Below are 22,296 nucleotides of genomic sequence, written 5' to 3' on the forward strand. Positions count from 1 at the left end.
GGAGTTGGCCAGGTAGAAAAGTCTGGGGAAGTTGAGGGGGAGCATTCCAGACCAGGGCACTGGCGTGTACAAGGGAATGGTAGTTTGATGATTCAGAGCCCTTTCTGGGAACTGGAGTATAGGATGGAAGGTAAGAATGGAATGGAGATTGGGGGCATATTACGAAGAAGTGATCTAAAAAGCCCCCTTATCAACTAAGACAGACCCTAAGATTAAGGAAACCAAAGTTAAAGTTACCTATGGGTTGGGGATTCATCATATCCCTCCTAACTCTGATTTACAACCCAAGACCACTACAACTCTGATTGGACAGAGGACCGGCCTTACAAACATTCTCTTCTGATAAGCAACTGCAGACCCTAAGCCAGTTTCACTAGCCGATAGAGGCAGTACACAAACTGTCTTTGGGTCCTGTGGTTCATCTTTTGATATAAAGAGTCAAATTCTACCTCATTTTAATGCTAAAATTCTGCCCCAAAGTGAGCATGGGATGAGTGTTACATATATGTTTACGCATTGTGCATGCACTCAGCTCCCCTCATAAATATGTATAGTTTTCCCCTACAATCTGCTAAATATGTATGACTCTGTTGTGTAAATATGGACCTTGTGAGGCATAAAACCCAACCTGTTCCTTCCCTCCTCGAAGAGAAAACACATTTGGTCCACCCTGGAGATTCTCTCTTCCTGGTTTGCAAACTAATATCACCGATAAAGCTCTGCTTTTCTACTATTTACCCATTCTGGCAATCTTTTGGACAATAAAGGGTGATGTTCTGAAGTATCAGCAAGTCATCAGAATTTCTGATCAGGGGAGAGAGGAGGTCAGCTTTGCACATTATTTATTTATTTATTTTGAGACGGAGCTTTGCTTTTGTTGCTCAGGCTGGAGTGCAGTGGGGCGATCTTGGCTTACTGCAGCCTCTGCTTCCCGGGTTCAAGCGATTCTCCTGTCTCAGCCTCCCGAGTAGTTGGGATTACAGGCATGAGCCACCATGCCTGGCTAATTTTGTATTTTTAGTAGAGATGGGGTTTCACCATGTTGGTCAGGCTGGTCTCAAACTCCTGACCTCAGGTGATCCACCCGCCTTGGCCTCCCAAAGTGCTGGGATTATAGGTATGAACCACTGCACCTGGCCGTAGCTTTGCACTTTAGATGGTGCGCTAGGAGGCAAGGAAGAGGTTGTGGTAGGCAGTCTCTGAGTTGTCCTTAATGATTTCACATCCCAGTATTCACACCCTGGTGTGATTTCCTCCCCTTGCGTATGGATGGAATTTATTGATTCCATTCTAATGAATAGAATATGTTAGAAGTGACGGGTTGTCATTTCTGAGATTCGATTAGAAAAACTCGCTGTGGCTTCTGTTTTGAACATCTTCTCTTGCTCTCGTGCTCACTCGCTCTTAGGGAACACAGCAGCCATCTTGTGAACTGCCCTGTGGATAGGTCTATGTGTCAAAGAACAGATGACTAATCAATGGCCAGCAAGGACTTGAGGCCTTTTAACAGCTGTGAGTGAGCTTGAAAGTAGATGCTCCCCCAAGCAAGCCTTAGAATGACTGCAGCCCCAGCCAACACCTGATTGCAGCCCTGTGAGTGGCCCTAAGCCAGAGGACCCAGTTAAGCCATACCCAGATTCTTGACCCTCAGAAAGGGAGATAAGTAATATTTGTGGTTTTAAGTTTTACCTAATTTTAAGGTAATTTGTTATGCAGCAACAGATAACGAATACAGAGGGATTAGAAGCAAAGACAGAAGTAGAGAAAGTAGGAGAGGGTGGTGGTTGTAGGCCATCTCTGTAATAATGAGAACCTGAATTGTGCAGTGGCTGTGCGGGTGAAGAGCAGAAGATGAATTTGAGATATGTCTGGAAAAAGAATAGAAGACATTTGGCAATGGCGTTGGATGTGGGAAGGAGGGAGAAGGCAGAGGAGAGAGCAGTGCCAGTGTTTGGTAATGTGGGGGATGGTATTTGCTAGAGCTGCCAGCATGCAGGTCACTGGGGATGAGTTTTAAAAGTGGCTCCTTGAGATTTCTGGCAACAAAAAGATAGATCAACAAAGCAGACTCAAGGTTGGTCAAAGAAAACAGCCACTGTGGGCTGGGGAAGAAATAATGCAGAAAAATAGAATCAAGGAAGAGCTGGAGGGAATTCTCTTTCCTGAGTTTGATTTACTTGTCAAAGTGTACGGTATACCATTCTCCTCTTCATCTAGCCATTCTCTCCACAAATGTTTACTAAGTGCTTTCTCTGTGCTAGGCACTGGGGACAAACAAGTAAACACACAAGTCCCTGCCTTCATAGTGTTCATAACTTGGTTGCAGAGAGACAGTAAGATTGAGGCTAGGACTTTTTAGCCACTCCTGCAGGGCTCTGAGGGTCTAAATCTGTGCTGTCTGCTGTGTTAGCCACCGGCCTCCTGTGGCTATGAGACACTTGAAATGTGGCTAGTCCAAATTGAATGTGTTGTAAGTGTAAAATACACCCTAGATTTCAAAGATGTAGTTCAAAAGAAAAGATTGTAAACCTTTTCAATAATTTTTAAATATTGGATATTGATTTTAGTATTATCACTGGATAACATTTTGTATGTTTAAAATAAATAAAATAATTAAATTAATTTCACACATTTCTTTTTAAATTAGTGAAATTAATTTAAATAATATATTTTACTTATTTTGGCTATCAGAAAATTTAACAGCCAAAATATGGCTATTAGAAAATTTAAAATTATATATTAAATATACCTCACATTATATTTATGTTGGACCTCACTGAGTAAATCTGTATTCCCTACCAGCTTTATCTCTCTCAGTGACTTTTAGTTAATGAGAGGTTTTTTTTTTTTCATTGAAAGTAACAGAAACTTTGAGGGGAAATGAAAATTAAATGTTAGAGGAATTGATTGCAAGGGCCTTCTGAGTCAAAGGCATGGTTGACTGAGCAGTCTGGGCAAGGAGCAGGCTCGAGGGGGCCCCGCAGCAGAGCTTCACAGGCGTTAATGTGACTGGGCTCCATTTTTGAATTTGACATCCCACATTCCAATTTCTGAGAAGACAGACTGATCAGCTCGGTTTAAATCAGGTGTATCTACTCTGGATCCAGCTACTATGGCTACGGGAAGAACGCACTGTGAGCTGCCTACTACTTTTTTCCCACCTTTACCCTCCAAGCCACTATGTTCCCTAAAAGGCAGCATGAGCTCTCCAATCTCTAGGGGTCAGCAAACCTTTTCTGTCAAGGGCCAGATAGTCAATACTTCTTTTGCTTTGTAATTCTTAGTGTTTCTTTTGCAACTACTTCATTCTGCCCTGCAGAGCAAAAGCTGCCAGAGACAATACATAAGTGATTGGACATGGCTGTGTTTCAGTGAAACTTCATTTCCAAAACCGAGAGGTGGGCCATAGTTTGTCAACCCCTAAACTGTACTTGCTGTTCCCTCTGCCTGGACTATCCTTTCACTCCTTCCAGCAAGTGCCTAGTCATCCTTCTGGTCTCAGTTCAGATGCCACTTCTTGGAGGCTCCCCCTAACCTTCCTCTCCTGACTGGTTAGTTGCTCCTTCTCTATGCTCCCACAGACCCCTGTATCCCATCCAGGCACTTCTCATACTCTGTTGTCACTGTTCTTTTCTAACCACTGGCTTACTAGTTCTGGGTTTCATTTGTTATAAACTCACCACCTGGCACTCCTGGCACATGGCACGCACTTGAGTGTCATTGGATGAGTGGAAGAAACCATGAACGTCGTGGTTGACACATAGTCAGACTAGATGTCCTGAGATCTTGGGTAGTGGTGAAAATTCTGGGCTTTTAAAATTAGCGGCATGAGAGGCAGCTCCTGTAACTCCAATACTTCAGGAAAGCATGGGGAAATGTTTTAAGATAGGAGAATTGGAAAATTCTAAGGGCTGCAAGCCCTGGATAATGTGATAAGCCACACCTCAGCTGGGGTGAAACCAGGAGTGCACTCCTTGGAGGAGGCTTTGTGCTCCTTGGTAAGGTTCCCTGTGGAGGCCCCATCAGGCCCAGTGGGTCAGGAGAGAGACACTGTGGGGTCGAGGGCAGCCTTGGCCCACAGTCACTTACAGTTACAGTTACAGGGCAGCAGAATGGACCTTCCTTGACCCAAAGGCTTGGTGAGTAACATCCGACAGATCCTAGACAAGAGCAAGGGAGGCTGTGAGGCCAAAGACAGTGCTCATGGTGTCTGCGAGGCTTTATCCAGCGAAGCACATTGTCCCTGTTGCCTCAAGAGAGGAAGGAGAGTTTCTCCTTTTAATGTCACTCTTAAATGTCACACCTTGGGGCAATGCAGACGTGATAGGGCCTTTCCTGGGTGTTTTGCACAACAAGACCAAGAGTAAAAGGGCAGTGGATCTTCTGTGTCATCGTGGACCTTGAATGGCTTACCTGGGCCCCTCATGGGGATGGTGGGCTGGGGCAGGTGACCCGGGACCACCGGCGGCACGTTTTCCATATGATACAGCTGATGACCAGCAGAGTGGATGAGGAGAGCAGGGCCGGGATGATGATCACTGCAGCTTGCAAGCCACCCATGCCTGGCCGAAGGGATGGGGCATCAGGGCACTGCAGCTTGTAAGCCACCCACGTCTGACCAAAGAGATGGGGTGTCAGGGCGGGGGCAGTGGACTGCTCCCTCAGGGCAGGCTGTGTTCCTGGCCCTCAGCAGCCTTGGCCCACACAACATTGGGCTCCCATGACATGGAGGAGGCGTGGTGCAGAGCAAAAGCAGGCTGGGAGGCAAAGATTGAGTGACCTTGGGCAAGTGGCCAATGATTCTTCCCCTAGTGTTTGGCACTTAGAAGGTGCTGGGTACCTGCTTGTGGACCCAAAGAGAGAGATGTGATCCTAGTACCACCAGATGCTTTACATCCTTATCTTACTCAACCTGGCGAGCTGCCTCTGCTGTTACCACTTACCAGCTGGTGAAGCTGTGATGCAGAGGCTGGCTTCTCTGAGGCCAAAACCTTTATAAGGGGCAGAGGCAGGATTTGAACCCAGGTCCGCATGTTGCCAGGCCTTCATGCTATCCATGTGCTTCCCCACAAGCATGCTCTGAACACTTACCATGGGCCGGGCATGTGGCCCAGCCCCGTAAGACACCACCTGGCACGTGGCAGTCCCTCAATAAATTCTAGCTGTCATTAGGCATTACTATTATTTCGACTCATTTGGTCCTCACAGCAACCCAGCAAGGGTAGGTATTTTTGTTCCTATTTTCCAGATGGGAAATGTGAGGCTATTGCGGTGAAGTGTCTGGCCTAAGGTCACACAGCTGGTTAAGTGGCAGGGCCAAGAATTAAGTGCAGGTGGACTCCTCTTTTCCCATGTCAGCTAAGGCGCTTAGGTAGCAGAAGAATCCAATACTACTGCCTCTGTTTATTTAGTTGAAGAATGGGAAGGAGTCTTTGGAAAAGGAGTAAGTGGAGGGCCTTTAAAGGACTATCCTGTGGAAAGGAGGGGTCAGAAGATAGAGCTAGGACCACCATAGACACAAGGGGACCCATGGAAAGAAAGACCTCTTAATCCAGTAGTAGGATGGGCTGCTGCACAGAGAGTGAGCTCCCTGGCACCAGACATGCTTACCCAGGGAAGCTGTGGCATGGGAGACTGCAGGAATCAAACTCTAGTTTCTCTTGGTGCTAGGAGTACATGCGGGTCTCTGGGTTCTTGGCCCACAGCAGCTGCCAGCTTGCTGCGCCTGCCCTCTCTGGGGCTCTGCGAAATAGGGGAGTGAGGCTGAGTTGTCAGCTCTGAAACAGCCCCGTGCTCCCAGGAGAAATCCCTGGCTCGTAATTTCTTCCATCTACTTCCTCTTCCATCCCACCCCCGGCCTCAGCCTCCCCAGCCTTGCTGCTTTCTTGCTGAGCTCCCTCCCTGCCTCCAGCTGTGTTCACTCTACATAAATATGACCACCCTCCTTCCCTGCTTAAAACCCTTCATGAGTCTGGGCGCCGTGGCTCATGCCTGTAGTCCCAGCACTTTGGGAGCCAGTGTGGGTGGATCACCTGAGTCAGGAGTTTAAGATCAGCCTGGCCAACGTGGTGAAACCCCGTCTCTACTAAAAATACAAAAAAAATTTAGCCGGGCATGGTGGCACGTGACTGTAATCCCAGCTACTTGGGAGGCTGAGACAGGAGAATCACTTGAACCTTGAAGCGAGGTTGCAGTGAGCTGAGATGGTGCCACTGCACTCCTGCCTGGGTGACAGAGTGAGACTCTGTCTCAAAAACAAACAAACAACAACAACAAAAAAACCAAACCAAAACAACCCAGGTCCGCATGCTGCCAGGCCTTCACGCTATCCATGTTCTTCCCCACAAGCAGGCTCTGAACACTTACCATGAGCCAGACATGTGGCCCACCCCAGTAAGAGACCACCGGGCACGTGGCAGTCCATCAATAAATACTAGCTGTCCTTAGGCATTACTATTATTTCGACTCATTTCATTCTTCTCTATTGCCCTCCGGATGGCCCACGGCATGGCATGACTTGGTCCTGTTTTCCTCCCCATTGCTCTGCCCTTGATCTCACATTGGATCCTCAGCCACACAGCCTCATTGCCAGCCTCCTGTCCCTCACACATGCTGTTCCTCCTTCCTGGACCACTTTGCCCAGCGCTTACTCAGCATGCAGGGCTCAGCTTCAGCAGAACCTCCTCCAGGAGGAACCTCTTCTCTGAGTTCCTGAGAGCCCCTCTTGTTCTTCTGAATCCTCAACCTATGTGCTGTGTTTGCCTGGTCACCATCAGCTCTTTGATATAGACCTGGGATGCGGCTGTTGTTGCCTATCTCAGTGCCTAGCAAGCTGTAGGAATTGTTGGGTAAGCGATTGAATGAGGGAGTGAGGGAGTGAAGAGCACAGTGAGGGGTCCCCAGGCCCAGACCTCCCTCCCTACCCTGCAGGTAATGTATTTCTTTCTTTGGGACTTGCCCAAAGCCAATACTTGTCTAGACTGAGCTGGGGAAGGTAAACCCAAGCTCGGCTGAACAAACACGGCCTTCTCTTCCTGACTACCCCCATCCCTGTTCAGTTCTGGGTATTTGACTCCAGCCCAGGGGCCAGCCCTTCCTTCCTTCCTTCCTTCCTTCCTTCCTTCCTTCCTTCCTTCCTTCCTTCCTTCCTTCCTTCCCTCTCTCCCTCCCTCCATCCTCCCTTTCTCCCTTCCTTCTCTCCTTTCTCTTTCTTTTCCTTTCTCTCTCTCTTTCTTTCTCTCTCTTCCTTTCCTTTCTTTCTTTCTTTCTTTCTTTCTTTCTTTCTTTCTTTCTTTCTTTCTTCTTTCTCTTTCTTTTCTTTCTTTCTTTCTCCTTCCTTCCTTCCTTCCTTCCTTCCTTCCTTCCTTCCTTCCTTCCTTCTTTCTCTGTCTCTCTCTGTCTTTCTTTCTTTCTTGTTAGTGCCTTGCTCCATCACCCAGGCTGGAGTGCAGTGGCACAATCTTGGCTCACTGCAATCTCTGCCTCCCAGGCTCAAGCAATTCTCATGCCTCAGCCTACCGAGTAGCTGGGACTATAGGTGCACGCAACCACACCTAGCTAATTTTTTGTATTTTTAGTAGAGACAGGGTTTCGCCATGTTGGGCAGGCTGGTCTTGAACTCCTGGCCTCAAGTGATCCTCCTGCTTTGGCCTCCCAAAGTGCTGGGATTACAGGCCTGAGCCACTGCGCCTGGCCCCAGGGGCTGTTTCTAGTTCCCCAACAACTGTCTATGAAAATCAGCCAGGCTGGGCACAGTGGCTCACGCCTGTAATCCCAGCACTTTGGGAGGCCGAGGCAGGTGGATCAGAGGTCAGGAGTCCGAGACCAGTCTGGCCAATATGGTGAAACCCCGTCTCTACTAAAAATACAAAAATTAGCTGGGCGTGGTTGTGCGTGCTTGTAGTCCCAGCTGCTTGGGAGGCTGAGGCAGGATAATTGCTTGAACCCAGGAGGCAGAGGTTGCAGTGAGCCGAAATCGCATCACTGCACTCCAGCCTGGGTGACAGAGCAAGACTCAGTCTCCAAAAAAAAAAAAAAAAAAAAGAAAGAAAGAAAATCAGCCAGTGCTCACTGGGAGTGGGGGAGGTTGGCCGGGAGACACAGAGCCTGGATTCACCCAGCTGTGCCATGAACTTGCTATGTGACCCTGAGGAAAACATCTCCTCTGTCTGGCCTCAGTTTCCTTAACTGTAGCAAGGGAAGAATGATCCTTACACCCATCACAGGGTAGTATGGGGACTGGAGGCTAATAAGGAGCACAGGTTTGGGAGTCACGCAGCCCTGGGTTCAAATCCGAGCTCTGCCACATAAGCGGAAAGTCATCTTAACTCTCTGGACCTTGTGTTCTTATCAGTAAAAAGAGGATAAAAATGGTATCTCCTCTTACGATTGTTGTGAGGATTAAATGAGAGGACAGCCCATAATAATTATTATGTTAATGGTATTTCAAACCAGACCTGGTCTATAATTGGATTCAACTAATCATGAGGCGTACAGGGACTTTGAGAGAAAACAGAGCATTTGAAAACATGGATTCCAGTTGGGTTTTAGTTTCAGAGCTGGGAAGGTGGCTTAGAAACCACCTGGCTATATTTCCCCTTGTATAATTGGTAAGAAGACTGAGATCCCCAGAGGGGGGATCTTGCCCAACATCACACTTAACCACACTATTTGGCTAGTAAATTCCTTGGGCAGAGTGTGGGCTTGGGCTGGGAAGCTGGGTATTTGCTTTGGGAACCAGAAAACTTTCAAGTGGCTCAGCACCCTCCTTGGCCCACCTCTGATATCTACGTGACCCTGCCCTTCCTCAGTCTCATCATTCTGAGGGAAAGCTGGCCATGGTACAAGGGCAGGTGGCACTGTCCCTTGCCCCGCTTGAGTCCAGAGTCCTTCCCTTGCCTCACAGTCAGGGCCACCGAGGCCCCCACCTCCATCCTCCCCACTCTGGGTCTTGGGTTGGCAGCAGAGCTGAGGAGCCGAGGGTCCAGGGAGGTGACAGGGGAAAGGGGCGGGCTTCTACTTACTGCACCAGTAGGCGGTGCTGGAGAAGTTGCAGGGGGACTGCATAACCATCAGTGGGGTGCTGGGATTTCAGCTCAGGGGAGATGGAGGAGGCAGGTGCTCAGGGACTTCTCAGGGCATTTTATTCCTGAAAGGGAGCCAGTACGCAGAGGTTACACCCTGGAGCAAGAGCGTTCTGGGCATCTGCTGCGGCAGGTTCCCTACTCAGAATGGGGGTCAGGAAAAGTAGGCTTCTAAGGGGGCCCTGAGGTCACACAGCATACTAAACTGATGCTGTAGACTAACATGGAATAACAATCTTTTATTAGGTGGAAAAAAACAGGTTATGGAACAATAGGTAAAGTGTTTTGATTTATGTAGAATACAATCACATAGAAAAAAGGCTGGGCTAAGTGCAGTGGTTCATGCCTGTAATCCCAACACTTTAAGAAGCCGAGTGGGGAGGTCGCTTGAGACCGGGAGTTCAAGATGAGCCTAGGCAACATAGCAAGACCCTGTCTCTGCAAAATTTCTTTTTAAATTAGCACGTCCAATAATAGTCCTAGCTACTTGGGAGGCTGTGGCACTGTGATCGTGCCACTGCACTCCTCCAGTCTGGGTGACAGAGCAAGATCCTGTCTCAAAAAAAAAAAAAAAAAAAGAAAAGGAAAGAAAGACTGTAAACCTTATCATCAAAATCATCAAAATGCTAGCAGCAGTTATCTGTGGACAGTGGCTGATGGACGATTTTTTACTTTGTGTCTTGACTGTATTTTCCAAATTTTCTATAATGAGCATGTTACAAGAAAATAAAATGACCCAGGAAAGCAACACATTTTAAATGAGAAAATCTTTTGACCAACAATTTCGTTTGTAGGAGCCTGAGGAGCCCGGGATCCAGGGAGGTGGCAGGGGAAAGGGGTGGGCTTCTCCTTACACCACAGAACACATAGAAAGATGGACAGTATGTGAAGGATGATCATATTTTTTGTAAAAGAAAATGACATTTGTTTATGTGTAAGCAAAAATGCCTGCAGGACTCGCACTGACTGTTAATAGCTGCTGACTTCTGGGACTGAGGAAGAAGGAGAATGAAAATTTCTACTTTCTACTCTGTTTATTTTAATTTTTTAAAATGAGCACGTTATGTTATAATTCATTGAGAAAGCAAACAAATAACTTTCCTAGTCTCTGCCTCTTTTCCCTGGCCCTCCCTGCACAAAATCTAGGTGTTGGGGGGTGGTCAGTGAGGGTCGCTCTGGGGGCTCAGCATCATCAGGGAGGGGTTATCTCTGGTCTGTAAGTTCCCTCCCATCTTGGAGATGGGGTAGTTTCACAATTACAGCTTGACATTAACCAGTTTCAGCCAGAAAACATTTTCTGACATTCTCTCTGCACCCAGCATGCAAAACCATAGGACAGGATCCCCAACTTGAGACGCTCATGCCTAGGGGCAGTGGGACACCCAGAGTCCTTCTTGGAAAGCCCAGGATCAGTGAATCTCCTGGACCTGGATGACTGACACAGCCTACCTTGAGTGGGACATGAAGGAGGAGTAAGATTTCAACAGTAAGGAAAAGGAGGGCATCAGGTAGGGGGAAGAGTATTCCAAAAGCAGATTCATTAAAGCCAAAAATATGCTTATCATTCTCCACTTGGGATCATAAAGGTCCACATGTCTGATTCTAACATTATATGCATAGGTTGTTTTCCTCCTGCAGAGGAAGCCCCTGTAAACAGAAAGGCTGTGGTGCGTGGCCATTAGCCTGTACTGGGCTGCTGGTGGGGAGGGCTGAGTGCTGAGGATGGGGGCAAGAGTGGGACAGATCAGCTGGAAAGACAGGAGTCACCAGCAGCTGCTGTAGTGCTGCCATATGGTGTCACAAGAAGTCCCCTATCTCTTTCTATCCTCCCCATAATCTTTCCCCTGCTGCTTGTCAGGGTTTCTGATATCCCACCATCAGCTCCTCTTCTGGGAGTGGTTCCTATTATCAATGCGCATAGGTTGTGGACAGGGAGACATCTTAAACAGTAAGCCAGTTACCCTAAGGAACACAGGAGGGTACATTTTGATGGAGGAATGAAAGAAGTGGGGAAGGACTTTCCAGGAGTGTGGCAGAGAGGGGTCCCTAAGAGGAAAGGGGGGTGAGAGGGGTACCATTGGACAAACTCCAGGAAGCTGCCTCAGGCTAGAACCTTTGCCTGTCCCTCTTGTTCAGCCGATGAGGAACAGGGATGCTTACGGTGGCGCTGAAGGAGCTGTCCAGGGTCATTGGTGAGTCAGAGACGGAGCTGGGGTTTACCCAGGTCTCGACCCACGGCCCCACCCTGGTGAGAGGCACAAACCTCCAGCCTGTCTGCTTTTTTTGGTGACCTCTCAGGTCGCATATCTGCTTCTCCCTTCTCCCAGTGGCAAGAACAGTGCTGCTGGGCCTCAGGACCTCGCTTCTGATTGGTAGATCTGGCAGCTTGGTCAGGGAGGGCCTTTGGCCTGGGGTATGCGGTGAGCAGAGGAAGCAGGCACAGGGGCTCAGCCTGCAGGGAGTGAGGGGGCAAGAGCCCCTTTTCTGGGGAAAAAGACTTCAAAACATTCAAACCACCTGATATCCCAGGGCTTTCTCTAGTGCCATGAAATCAGGGAACCCCCTTGGGCCATCAGTCCCAGTGCTTTCACTTACCTGGGACTCCCTGCAGCTCCAGCAGCTGCCTGGGCTGGGCTTTGTCCTTGCTGTGGCTGGTGCTAGCTCTGAACTCTGTTGCCAGCAACGGAGGACCAGGTGTGGGCAGGTATGAAGTGGCTCTGCCCTGGAGGTCCAGGCCAGCTCTCTCTTCTCCTTGGAGAGGACGACAGAGGAAGGCACCCTGCTCCTGGTGCCTGGGGTTATTGGAACCCTCCTCTCTCCCCTTCTCCTTCTGCTCAGGCTCCAGGTTCCCAGGGGGTAGGAGGAGGCACCAGAATCCACAAGAGGGAGACTGAAGTTTGCATAAAAAGAGCCTGATGGCAGGGAGTCAGGAGACTTGGATCTGGCCCTGACTGTGCCCTGCAGGCTGCTGTCTTTACATCTATGTCTCAGTTTTCTTCTGTGTAAATGGCAGGGCTGAGATCAGGGGTCTCTCATCGGCCATGTTGGGGCCCGTGATGCTGACTGGCTGCTCACCCCAGGGAGGACTTCCTGATTTGATCACCCTTTTGCCTCCTCCTTCTCCTCTCGGAGGAGCTGCAGTCCCCAACTCTGATAGGCACTCTTGTACCCTCGCAGACCTTCTTAGATGTGGGACCCTTCTCCTCTGAGCACCTCCCTCCTAAGCTCTGGCCCTTCCAGCCTGGCCTCTGTTCCCTTTCTTTGCCTGGGCTGGGGCCCTCTCAGTTGGTCAATCTCCTTCCCCTATGTGCTGACTGGGAACCAGGACACTCGAGTTCTGATCTCAGCTCTACCATATGCTGTGTGATGTGGAGCTAGAAACTAACCCTCTCTGGGCTTCAGGTTAGACTGGAGGATCACTCAGACGCTTCCAGCATTCAGATTTGATCACATCTAGTCCCACAGTTTTGGGAAGCTCACCAGGACCTGAAGCTTTGTGCCTCTGATGCCAGCTTCCTGAAAGCCCTTCCCCAGCCCTTGTCATGACATCAGGGTAGGAAGTCCCTGGGTCTCTGGTCCACAGTGTCAACCCTTCCCCCTCTTCATCTAATTTCAAGGGAGGGGGGAGCATTTTGTAATAGAAATGTGATAGAACTGTCGAAATTTTGAAAGCAGATAGAAAACTGTTCTGATAGGTTGATAGGTGCAGCAAACACCGTAGCACACATTTACCTATGTAACAAACCTGCACGTCCTGCACATGTATCCTGGAACTTAAAAAAAATAGAAAACTGTGCTATTTTGTATTTAGGGTTAAAAATACATTCTTTTCAACAAGATAGAAAATAAAACAAAGGAAAATGAACACATTTCAAAATAAAAGTACTTCCCCCCTCCCCTCTCCTACATTTTTTTGGAGGCTATGCCTCCCTTTTGTGGTTCAGGATTATAGGAAGATTGTGTAGAATCTTTGGTGTCCCAGAGTAAGGGGAAATAACCATGTCCTGATGGGCAGTGATAATTCAGCACCTTGGTTAGTACTCCACCTTCCTCTCCCACCTCCCACCTCCCTCCTAGCCCTCTAAAGACTGTGATACCGGGCCTTTGCAACTGACCTTGTGGTGCTGTGCTTTGGGGTGGTGAACAGAGCTGGGACCCAGGCAGGAGGGGAGGAGACAAAGAGTGCTGCCCAGGTGTGAGCAGTCAGCCTCTCGAGATGGCCTCCCTGGCAGGAGGGAAGGCCCTATCCCCAGAGCGCTTGAGCCAAGTTCTGTGCTGCCAAGAGAACTTATCTGTGTTGTTTTCTGTCCCTGCTGCCACCCCAGAGAGAAGGAGCCAGAGCTAATGGCCTTATTAGGTGCTGAGCAGGGCAAGCCGTGGGACCTAACATCAGACTTACAGAATCCTGGACCATCAGAGCTCAGGCCCTGGCAATTAATCAACTAGAATAGATACCCAACCCTTCCCCAATAGAGATGGAGAAACTGAGGACCAGGGAAGGGGAGAGACTTGCTCAGGGTCACACGAGGCCTTTCTAACTCCACCTCCGACCCTGGGGGAAGCTTGGCTCACAATTGAGACTTGACTTACAATTGCACAATTCCGCAGTGGCGTGGAGCCTGGTTTAACCTCCCACTTTAAATCCCAGGGGGATCACAGTCCTGGTGGCTGCTGCCCGTCACTGGAGCCATCATCAAAGTTGAGAAGCATTTCCAGAGAGGTCCAGTAAAGAGACCTCTGGCTTTAGCTTTGGATGGACCTGGTTTGATTTCCAGCTCTGCCGAGTACTGGCTGTGGGTCCTCTGGGAAGTGACGTTTCCCTGCTCAAACACTGAGATAATGATACCAACCTCAGGGGCGTGTCTCGATGGTTAGATAAGGTGTAAAAAGGACCAGTACTTTGCTCGCTGACTACAAATGGGGGCTCCAAATGGGGTTACTGCCATTCGATCGTTTTTATCTGTCCTGGGTAAGGCCTTTGTTGATCCCTCCTTCCTTCCCAAGCCTGGCCTTTGTCCCCTCTCTTCACTTAATGTGTTAAATGTGGGGTTCATGATATCAGCCTGACAACCCCAGATTCTTTCCTTCAGGAATTCTCTGGATGTGTATCAAATATATCTCTTGGAGACACCTCCATTTCCAGGAGTCCCCAGTTGATAATGCAAATTCGGCCTCTATAGTTACTTCCACACACTTGGAAACTGTGAGTAAAGCCTGGGAAGTGGCCAGCATTTCTAGGAGCTGCTGCTGAGGCTGAGTGGGGAGAAGGTGGAACGCACCATGGAGGGGGTGCGCCGACCCCAGAGGGAGAAGGCTGAGCAAAGACAGATCCACTGAGCCAAAATGAGAGGGCGTGGTTTTAGAGCAGTCACAGGGATCTGAGAGGATGGGGGAGGGCTTGGGATACTCCAGTCTAAGAATCACCCCAGTCACTTCCCTGTGAACTGGGCTGCTCTCCATCAGCCAATCAGAGACCCCTCCACCCACCCCTGCCAACAGCCCCTCCCCCATCCTCGTTCTCATTCTTCTTCCTAGAAACCCAGGCAAGTCAGTGACTGGGGTGGTTCCCTCTCCCCAGCTCCAGGCTGTAGATGAAGATCCACCTGTGGCCTGCAGCCTAACCTCCCTCATTCTGCGGGTGAGGAGGCCGAGGATGGCTTAGGTGAAAATGACTTAACAGAAAGCCAACACCAGTCCAGGGCTCCCAGGGGTGCTGTACTCCCTGCACACTGCAGAGAGCACCCAGTGGCCTGGGAGACACAGTAGCAAATGGAAGAAGCTGCTTCCCTCATTTCTGCTTGCCAGCATAATTTCACAAGCTTCTGACTCTGTGACCAGTGCGGCTCTCTGGAGGGATACTTTGGAGACAAGACAGAATAGTGGGCATGGCCCCCCATGTCTCTTGCCTGAGTCACTATATTCCTTAAAAGATAGATAAGCCTAGTCCTTGCCTTTTCCTGTACAGAAGATAGCATCTGATGGCGTTCATGATTATGCCTCTGTAATCTATAGCCCAGACACATTCTTACATGCAAATGTTGATATGATTCCGCTTTAATGTTAACTTCTTTTTTTTTTTTTGAGACAGAGTTTTGCTCTTGTTGCCCAGGCTGGAGTGCAATGGCATGATCTCCAGCTCACTGCAACCTCTGCCTCCCAGGTTCAAGCAATTCTCCTACCTCGGCCTCCCGAGCAGCTGGGATTACAGGCATGCACCACCACACCCGGCTAATTTTGTATTTTTAGTAGAGACGGGGTTTCTCCATGTTGGTCAGGGTGGTCTCAAACTCCCAACCTCAGGTGATCCGCCCGCCTTGGCCTCCCAAAGTGTTGGGATTACAGGCGTGAGCCACCGCGCCCGGCCGCTTTCATGTTACTTCTGAGCAAGTGTGATGTGATTTTGCGTGTACTAACCCTCCGCCACCTGTATCTAAGCAGTGGGCTAAAATACTGTCCTGGGCCCGACTGATAGAACCTCTCTAAAGGGCCGCTGCTGGGCTCTAGGCCTGTCTATAGTACTCAGTAAGACTTCCAAGTAAAGTGAACTTTAATTCTTTAAAAGCTTGATATTTCTTCTTTAGTCGGCAGTCTTTTCCACTTAAGTGTGCACAGCCTGTGTGTCCACATGCAGAGCCGGTCCTAACTCCCAGCCAGGATGCTTCCTCATCAGTCAGAGGTGGAATGGACCTCAGGATGGTCCTGGTCTAGGTGGTTGCATACCCATCACAGGCCATAAGGAGAAAGAGAGACTTCTTGGGTCAGAGCCAGCCCAGAGGTTCAGGAAACCCATACAGCTCCAGGCACTGACTCTGGGAGGCAGCTGGGGGGATAGGGTAGGGCTTCCTTAAGTGCACTGCACTTTACAGCTTACCAATAAATCATGTGAAATCGGTGTTATTATCCTCATCTTCCATGTGGGAAAACTGAGTCCCAGAGAGGGTGGTCATTTTTCTAAAGTCACACAGTGATGGAGCCTGGATTTGAGCTGAGGTCTGTGTGGTTCCCGAGACCAGGCTCTTGCCACTGCCCCATGGGCTGCCTGCTGCCTGCTCCCAAGACTACCACCACCTCTCCTCCAGGTAAGGACTGACAGCCTTCCCTGGCTGGTAAGTGTTTGGACAGGGTTGTGGTGTGGCACTTGCCAGCGTGGGATATGAGACTCCAGATAAGTCTTGGCTTCTCTCTGAACCTCATTTTTCCTCCTCCGTAAAATGAGCATAATACCATTTACCCAGCCGGGCTGCTTTGTGGATTAGCTATGCTCATGTGTGTGCACTGCCTGGGACAGAGCTGGGTGGGCCTGTGTGTTTGTCAAAATGAATGGAACTGGCTACTGACATCTGTAACTTTAATTTAATACAAATTGATCATAACTCATAAAATGGGCAACATTTTAAATAAAAATACTGCTGGGGTGGCCCAGATTCTGGTAGTTGAAGGGTTGGGGTAGGGCTGACAATTCCTTTTGCCCAAGGGAGGCCCGGGTGGGGGGGCAGCCATTGTAAGAACCCCTTATGTTTAGCTCTTCTGGCTACTTTGGGATGGTGTGTTGTGTCAGAGACCCCAAGTGCAGAATCTAGGCCCCAGGACTTGAAAGAAAAGTCAAGGCTGGGGAGGTATTTAGGCTCAGTCTTGCAGCCCACTCCTCCAGTTCCCACCTCTGGGCAGGGTTAGAGCCAAGGGGCAGGACAACCCTAGATGTGGACTCCACCCTCTCCCGAGTTCTTCACGATTGGATGCTGTGGCAAAAAGACGCAGGTGGGGCTTGCTCCACCCACCCTAACTTCCTTCTAGTGAGCCTTTTTGTATGACTAAAGTTGGAAAGAGGAAAACGACATTTCCCAGACTCCCTTGCACCCAAAGTTCTGGATCTGACTTAAGTTCCCCCAAACAGAATCTCTTGTAAAAATTTAGATTTGGGAACTGAGTGAAGTGGGAGAGGGGCAGGCCTCAGGACATCTATTGGCTGGCACGGACCGTGGCAGAGGGAGCCTAGTTCTGCAGTCAGCAGCTTTCTGGCGCAGTGGCTTCCTGCAGATGGGGGCAGCTTTCCTGGTCACAACAGACATGATGAATCTAGTGCTGGGAGTTGTTCCTGGAAATTCAGCAGAGTCTGCTTCTCCAGCTCTTCCAACAATTTTGCAAACCACCAGGGGCCAGGTAGTAAATCCTTGTCTAATTAAACCAGCTACAAGTGGCTCTTGTTTTCTGCAGCAGGACCCTAACTGAGATAGATGCCAAGTCTGACAAGGGGTCCAGCCAACAGTCCCTCCCAGTGCTTGGGTCCTAATTACAACACCTGCTTCTGGAAGCCTCCTGCACCCTAGCAGGTCACAGAGGCCTGGCTGAAGAGGGTTGGCTGGACTCTTGTTCAGAGCTACTGGGGACCTCGATCATCCAGGGAGGCTTGTCCTGCAGTTGCTTTTAGGCTAATGGGCTCTGCATCAGCTTTGGCTATACCCTGACCCTGTCCCTGGGCCTGTGGGCAGGAAGGTGGTGGCACATGACTATAACGTGTGGACTCAACTACCAGGTGCCTCCACAGGCCACGGCATCATCACTGACCAGCAGATCAGTGGGAAAAGTAGGAACCATATAGTTCTTGGTGTGGGGGTGGCAGGAGAGGTTGGCTCTCAGGCAACCCTAGGACCAGGTACTACCTGTGTCCACTGTGGACTGGGGTGAAGGGTAAATGGCCCATCACTAGCGTGGTCAGGGGCAAGTCTTAGGCCATGGGACATAAGAGGGTGCTGTGTGTCTTTCGGGCTGCCAACTACTGGCCATGCTCTGACACTTCCTGAGGTCAGGGCTGGGCTGGAGGGAGACACTGCTAGGTAGTCCCCTGCCCCTGAGAGAATGGGGATGAGGGTTGGGCAGGGGTTGCCCTGAGGAGAAGCCATGTCACATCCTTGGATCAAAGCTGTATCCCCATCAAGGTCAGAACTACAGAACATCGATGCTGGAAGAGGGTTTAGGAAGTAGGGAATGCAACCTCCATTTTACAGACTGGAGGCTGGAGGGTAAACAACTGGCCTGAGGTCTCCAGTGGCCACGGTGGGCCGGAGTCCAGGTCTTCTATCTCCTGGGCAGGGCTCTTGCAGGTGGCAGTGGTCCCAGGAGGCTGTGGTCTCCTTCGGCCTGGGCTAGATGCGGACGGTGTTGATCCGCAGTGGCTGAACGTTCTTGCCATTGGCGTGGCTCTGGCCAGGGCTGAAGTAAGAGCAGAGCTTGCCAGGGAACTTCTCGCGGAAGGTGTAAAGCCAGGACATGTCATCAGCATTGTAGAAGATGAGCAAGCCTTGGTCGTAGTCCAGGAAGACGCCCACCTTGTCAAGCTTGTCCCGGACGTTGAGCCGTGTCCAGGGCTCCGTGCAGGCGCTGTACTGGTTGCCATCGTGCATCACGATGCAGTAGAAGCCGCGGCTGGGCTGGATCTGGATGCTGCCCTTGCGGCTTGCGGCTTCGTGCGCCAGCCCGATCACCCATTGGGTCTTCTCCGCCACCACCACCTCCCAGTAGTGGACGCCGCTACTGAAGGCTTCAGAACCCAGCACCGACACCTCCACATCGAAGCGCTTTGGCGAGTCCTGCAGCGGCTGTGGGTGCAAGTTGCCGTAAGCCACAATGGTGCAGTCGTCCGATAGGATCAGGCGCTGGTGGGCTGTGCCCGGGTCCAGGGTTAGGGCGGCTGGCACTGTGGGGGTTGGAGGAGGGAGAGAAGATGAGTGGGGAGAAGGCTGTGGACCCACCATGCAGTGCTTTTCTGAGGGCAGAGTTCTGGTTTGTACGCAGCAGGCCTCTGACCTGCTGTGTGACCTTGAATACAAGTCTGCCCTCTCTGGGCCTCATCTTCCTCCTCTGTAAAATGGAAGGGTGGTGGTTAAGGTCCTTCCAGATATTGCCTGCAGGGGAGCAGGGGCTACAGCTGCTTGTTCACTGCCTGATGCCCAGGGCGAAGCACGTAGTGGGCACTGGCAAATGTTTGTTGAATTAACCAGAATGAGGCCTAGAATTGGGGAATTTTAGAGCTGGAAGGGAGCTTCCAGATGATCCAGTTGCTACTGCCCCCTAGGGGGAATGGGGAAATTGGTGAGTGTGTTCAGGTTGTCTTAACAACAGCTGGGATCCAGGGATGCTAAAGACCACGAAACGGACAGGACAGTTCTGCAAAGGGAAGTTCTGCCCCACACCTTCCCCCACTCCCAGTGATTTTAACATGTCCCAGCAGACATTCACGTGGATGAAAAATCTTTTGTATAAGGATCAGAAACTATAACCTAACTCCATTTCACATATAAACATGAAATAATTTTTTTGCATTTTTAATATACGCTGAATATTTCAGAATGCAACCACCGTGTAAATGAAGGGAAGGCTGCATTTGTTTTGTCTGGAACTTCCCTAAGAACTGTTTGTTTTGTTGGAAAATACATCCCTAAGGGCAACACCACTGACTGAGACAACCTACCTGTATAGGCACTTGAAGCAGGATGGTGTTTTACCTATGACAAGAGGACCTGGCCGCTTTGCTAGGTTTTCTATTGTGATTGTGGGTGAGCATCTACATGTTGACATACGAAATATTTTATTATTAATAATTTCCTTCTATTTTCCTTTATATTAATAGTCAGAGTATGTATCTATTTACATATACACACACAACACTTGAAATTATGAAAAGGTTACACTTGAAGTTATAAAAAGGTTATATTATCTTTGAGATATTATACATGATTTGTTATGAAAAGTAGACAATGGGTCTGAAAAGATTGAAAACCATGAATTCTAGGCCAACTCTTCCATTTGACAGATGAGGAAACTGAGACCCAGAGGGGAGACATGACAAACTTAGGTCATCCTGCAAATATTGGCAGAGCCAGGACTAACCAAGGCTGTCTGCAATCTAGCTCCAGTCCTTTCTCCCAGCCAACCTCTCACTTCTGCCCCCTACCCCACTCAGGTCCAAAGCCTCTGCTTACACGGTTCCCTCCACCTCCTCCTCTCTGCTTGTTGCAACCACCCCTAGAGGCTCAATTCAGAAGGTCCTCCCTCTGGGAAGCCTTCCTGGTCGCCCAGCAGATGTGCTCATTCTGTCCTCTGAAATTCCTTTTGCTTCTTCTTTTTCTTATTTATTTATTTATTTATTGGAGACAGAGTCTGCTCTATCCCCCAGGCAGGAATGCAGTGGCATGATCTTGGCCCACTGCAACCTCCACCTCCCAGGTTCAAGTGATTCTCATGCCTCAGCCTCTCGAGTACTTGGGATTACAGGCACACGCCACCACACCTGGCTAATTTTTTGTATTTTTTGTAGAGACAGGGTTTCGTCATGTTGGCCAGGCTGGTCTTGAACTCCTGACCTCAGGTGATCTGCCCACCTCAGCCTCCCAAAGTTCTGGGATTACAGGCATGAGCCACTGGGCTGGCTGCTTCTTTTTTTTTTAAAAAAATAGAGACAGGGTCTCACTCTGCCACCCAGGCTGGAGTGCAGTAGTGTCATCATAGCTCATTGGAGCCTCCAACTCCTAGGCTTAAGTGATCCTCTTGCTTCAGCCTCTTGAGTAGCTGAGACTATAGGCATGCATCACTATGCGCAGCTAATTTTTAAATTTTTCGTAGAGATGAGGTTTCGCTATGTTGACCAGGCTGGTCTCGAACTCCTGGCCTCAAGTGATCCTGCTGCCTCAGCCTCTCGCAGTGCTGGGATTATAGGTGTGAGCCACCACACCTGGCCTGAAATTCTTTAGCTTTATTTGTGCCCTGCTACTGGCGTGGGGTATTATCTTCTGTGATCACATTTTACCCTATTTCCCCATTTGCACCAAGAGGGCAAGGACTGTGTACTTTCTAATGGGGCTGTCCCTTGTGTGTCCAGAGCCCAGCCCAGGGCCTGGCATGTGGCACGTTTCCCGAAAGACTCACCAAATTAAACTGGCCATGTTTGTGCTGAGCAGGTGGCATGGGCTGGCCACACTGGCTTAGCAGGTCTGACTAAAAATTTCATGAACCCTTGTTAAGACCTCTGTTTACTCTCTGCTCCCTGAGGGAGCTGATAACCGGCCAGAGGAGAAGGAGGAAACTGGGATTGGCTTTCCTTAGCCTGAATGACCATTTCCAGGCAACAGCAAGACAGAGGTGAGGAAAAGTGGGGAGAAGGAATTGCCTCCATTCCTTGGGGTCTTGGACATCCAGCTCTCTGGCTCTTTCCTTTACTGGCAAAGTGGGGACATGGTTATGCTTGGCTGGAACATTCCCCCTACTTCAGTTGCCTCTGTTGGCTGCATTCATGCACAGAAATAAGATGCCTCAATGATGGGGACTGTCCCCAACAGGGAGCCACAGCCAGTCCCTGAACTGTGCCTCTGTTCATATACCCACTGGACCGCTGACCTATATCAAGTTCCTTTCATGATCTTTGCCAGGAGTCAGTTTAGTTTTGCATTTTACCCTCTTTGTTTCTGTCCTTTGGACTTAGAGGGCTGTATGGAAGTAATTAGCCCTGTGAATAGAGGGGTCAATGGAAACACAGTCCTCTGTCCAGGGACATAGAAGACGGGGAGCCAAGAGAAGACGGACACTGAGTTGGTGGCTGGATGTTTCACCCTGTGGTCTGACTGGCCACACGCAGCTTGTCAGAACCAGGGGGCCCCTGCCTGGTGGAATGTGGGGAATTCCCACAGTGGGGTCGGGAGGTGGGAGTGGGAGGGAGCTGTAGGAGGAGTGTGTGGTAGGGGGAAGAGCTAGATTGAGAAGAGGAAACTAATCAGACATAGGTGGGCCACCCCTATGACAGTGGCATGTGGATCACACTCAGGTGTGACAGTGGAGGGGCAGAAGAGCGATGCACAGTGCCCAGGCATGAACAGCAGCAGTTCAGAGTGCTGGGGGAACTTAGGCATGGTAGCTAAGGCGCCTGGGTGATTTGAGACCAGCAACAGGCAGCAACAGAGGCTCAGGGCAGAAGGACCGGTGCGGGGTGGGGGTACCCTTGAGCAGGCATGAGGGCTCAGCCTCAGACTTGTAGCTTATGTAGGACAATGTGAGCCACTTGTGGTGCCACTGATGAGTGGGAGGGCACCCTAGGAGGGAGACAAGGGGGCTCTCAGTGGGTCTGAGACCAGTAGACAAAGATAAGCCTGCAGATGGGAGGAAATCCTGACCCGCCGAATGCCAGCCCTGGCGAGTGGACCTGCACTGCTTGAAGCCCAGGGGA

At 49.9% G+C, this 22,296-nt stretch overlaps 2 protein-coding genes across 3 annotated transcripts in view; one reads left to right on the forward strand and one right to left on the reverse strand.

The window, feature by feature from the left end:
- ZNF362 (zinc finger protein 362) overlaps nt 1-22,296 on the forward strand; it is a 182,285-nt gene that overhangs the window by 776 nt on the left and 159,213 nt on the right. The gene's annotated exons all lie outside the window — the stretch shown is intronic.
- Nucleotides 16,415-22,296, reverse strand: part of TRIM62 (tripartite motif containing 62) — a 36,419-nt gene continuing 30,537 nt past the window's right edge. Inside the window, exon 5 of the mRNA XM_032160147.2 lies at nt 16,415-18,777. Within this exon, the coding sequence (XP_032016038.1) occupies nt 18,227-18,777 (551 nt within the window). The 3' untranslated portion in view covers nt 16,415-18,226. The remainder of the gene's footprint in view (nt 18,778-22,296) is intronic.

The sequence above is a fragment of the Hylobates moloch genome, unplaced genomic scaffold (genome assembly GCF_009828535.3).
Source record: "Hylobates moloch isolate HMO894 unplaced genomic scaffold, HMol_V3 SCAFFOLD_8, whole genome shotgun sequence".
Classification (NCBI taxonomy): Eukaryota; Metazoa; Chordata; class Mammalia; order Primates; family Hylobatidae; genus Hylobates; species Hylobates moloch.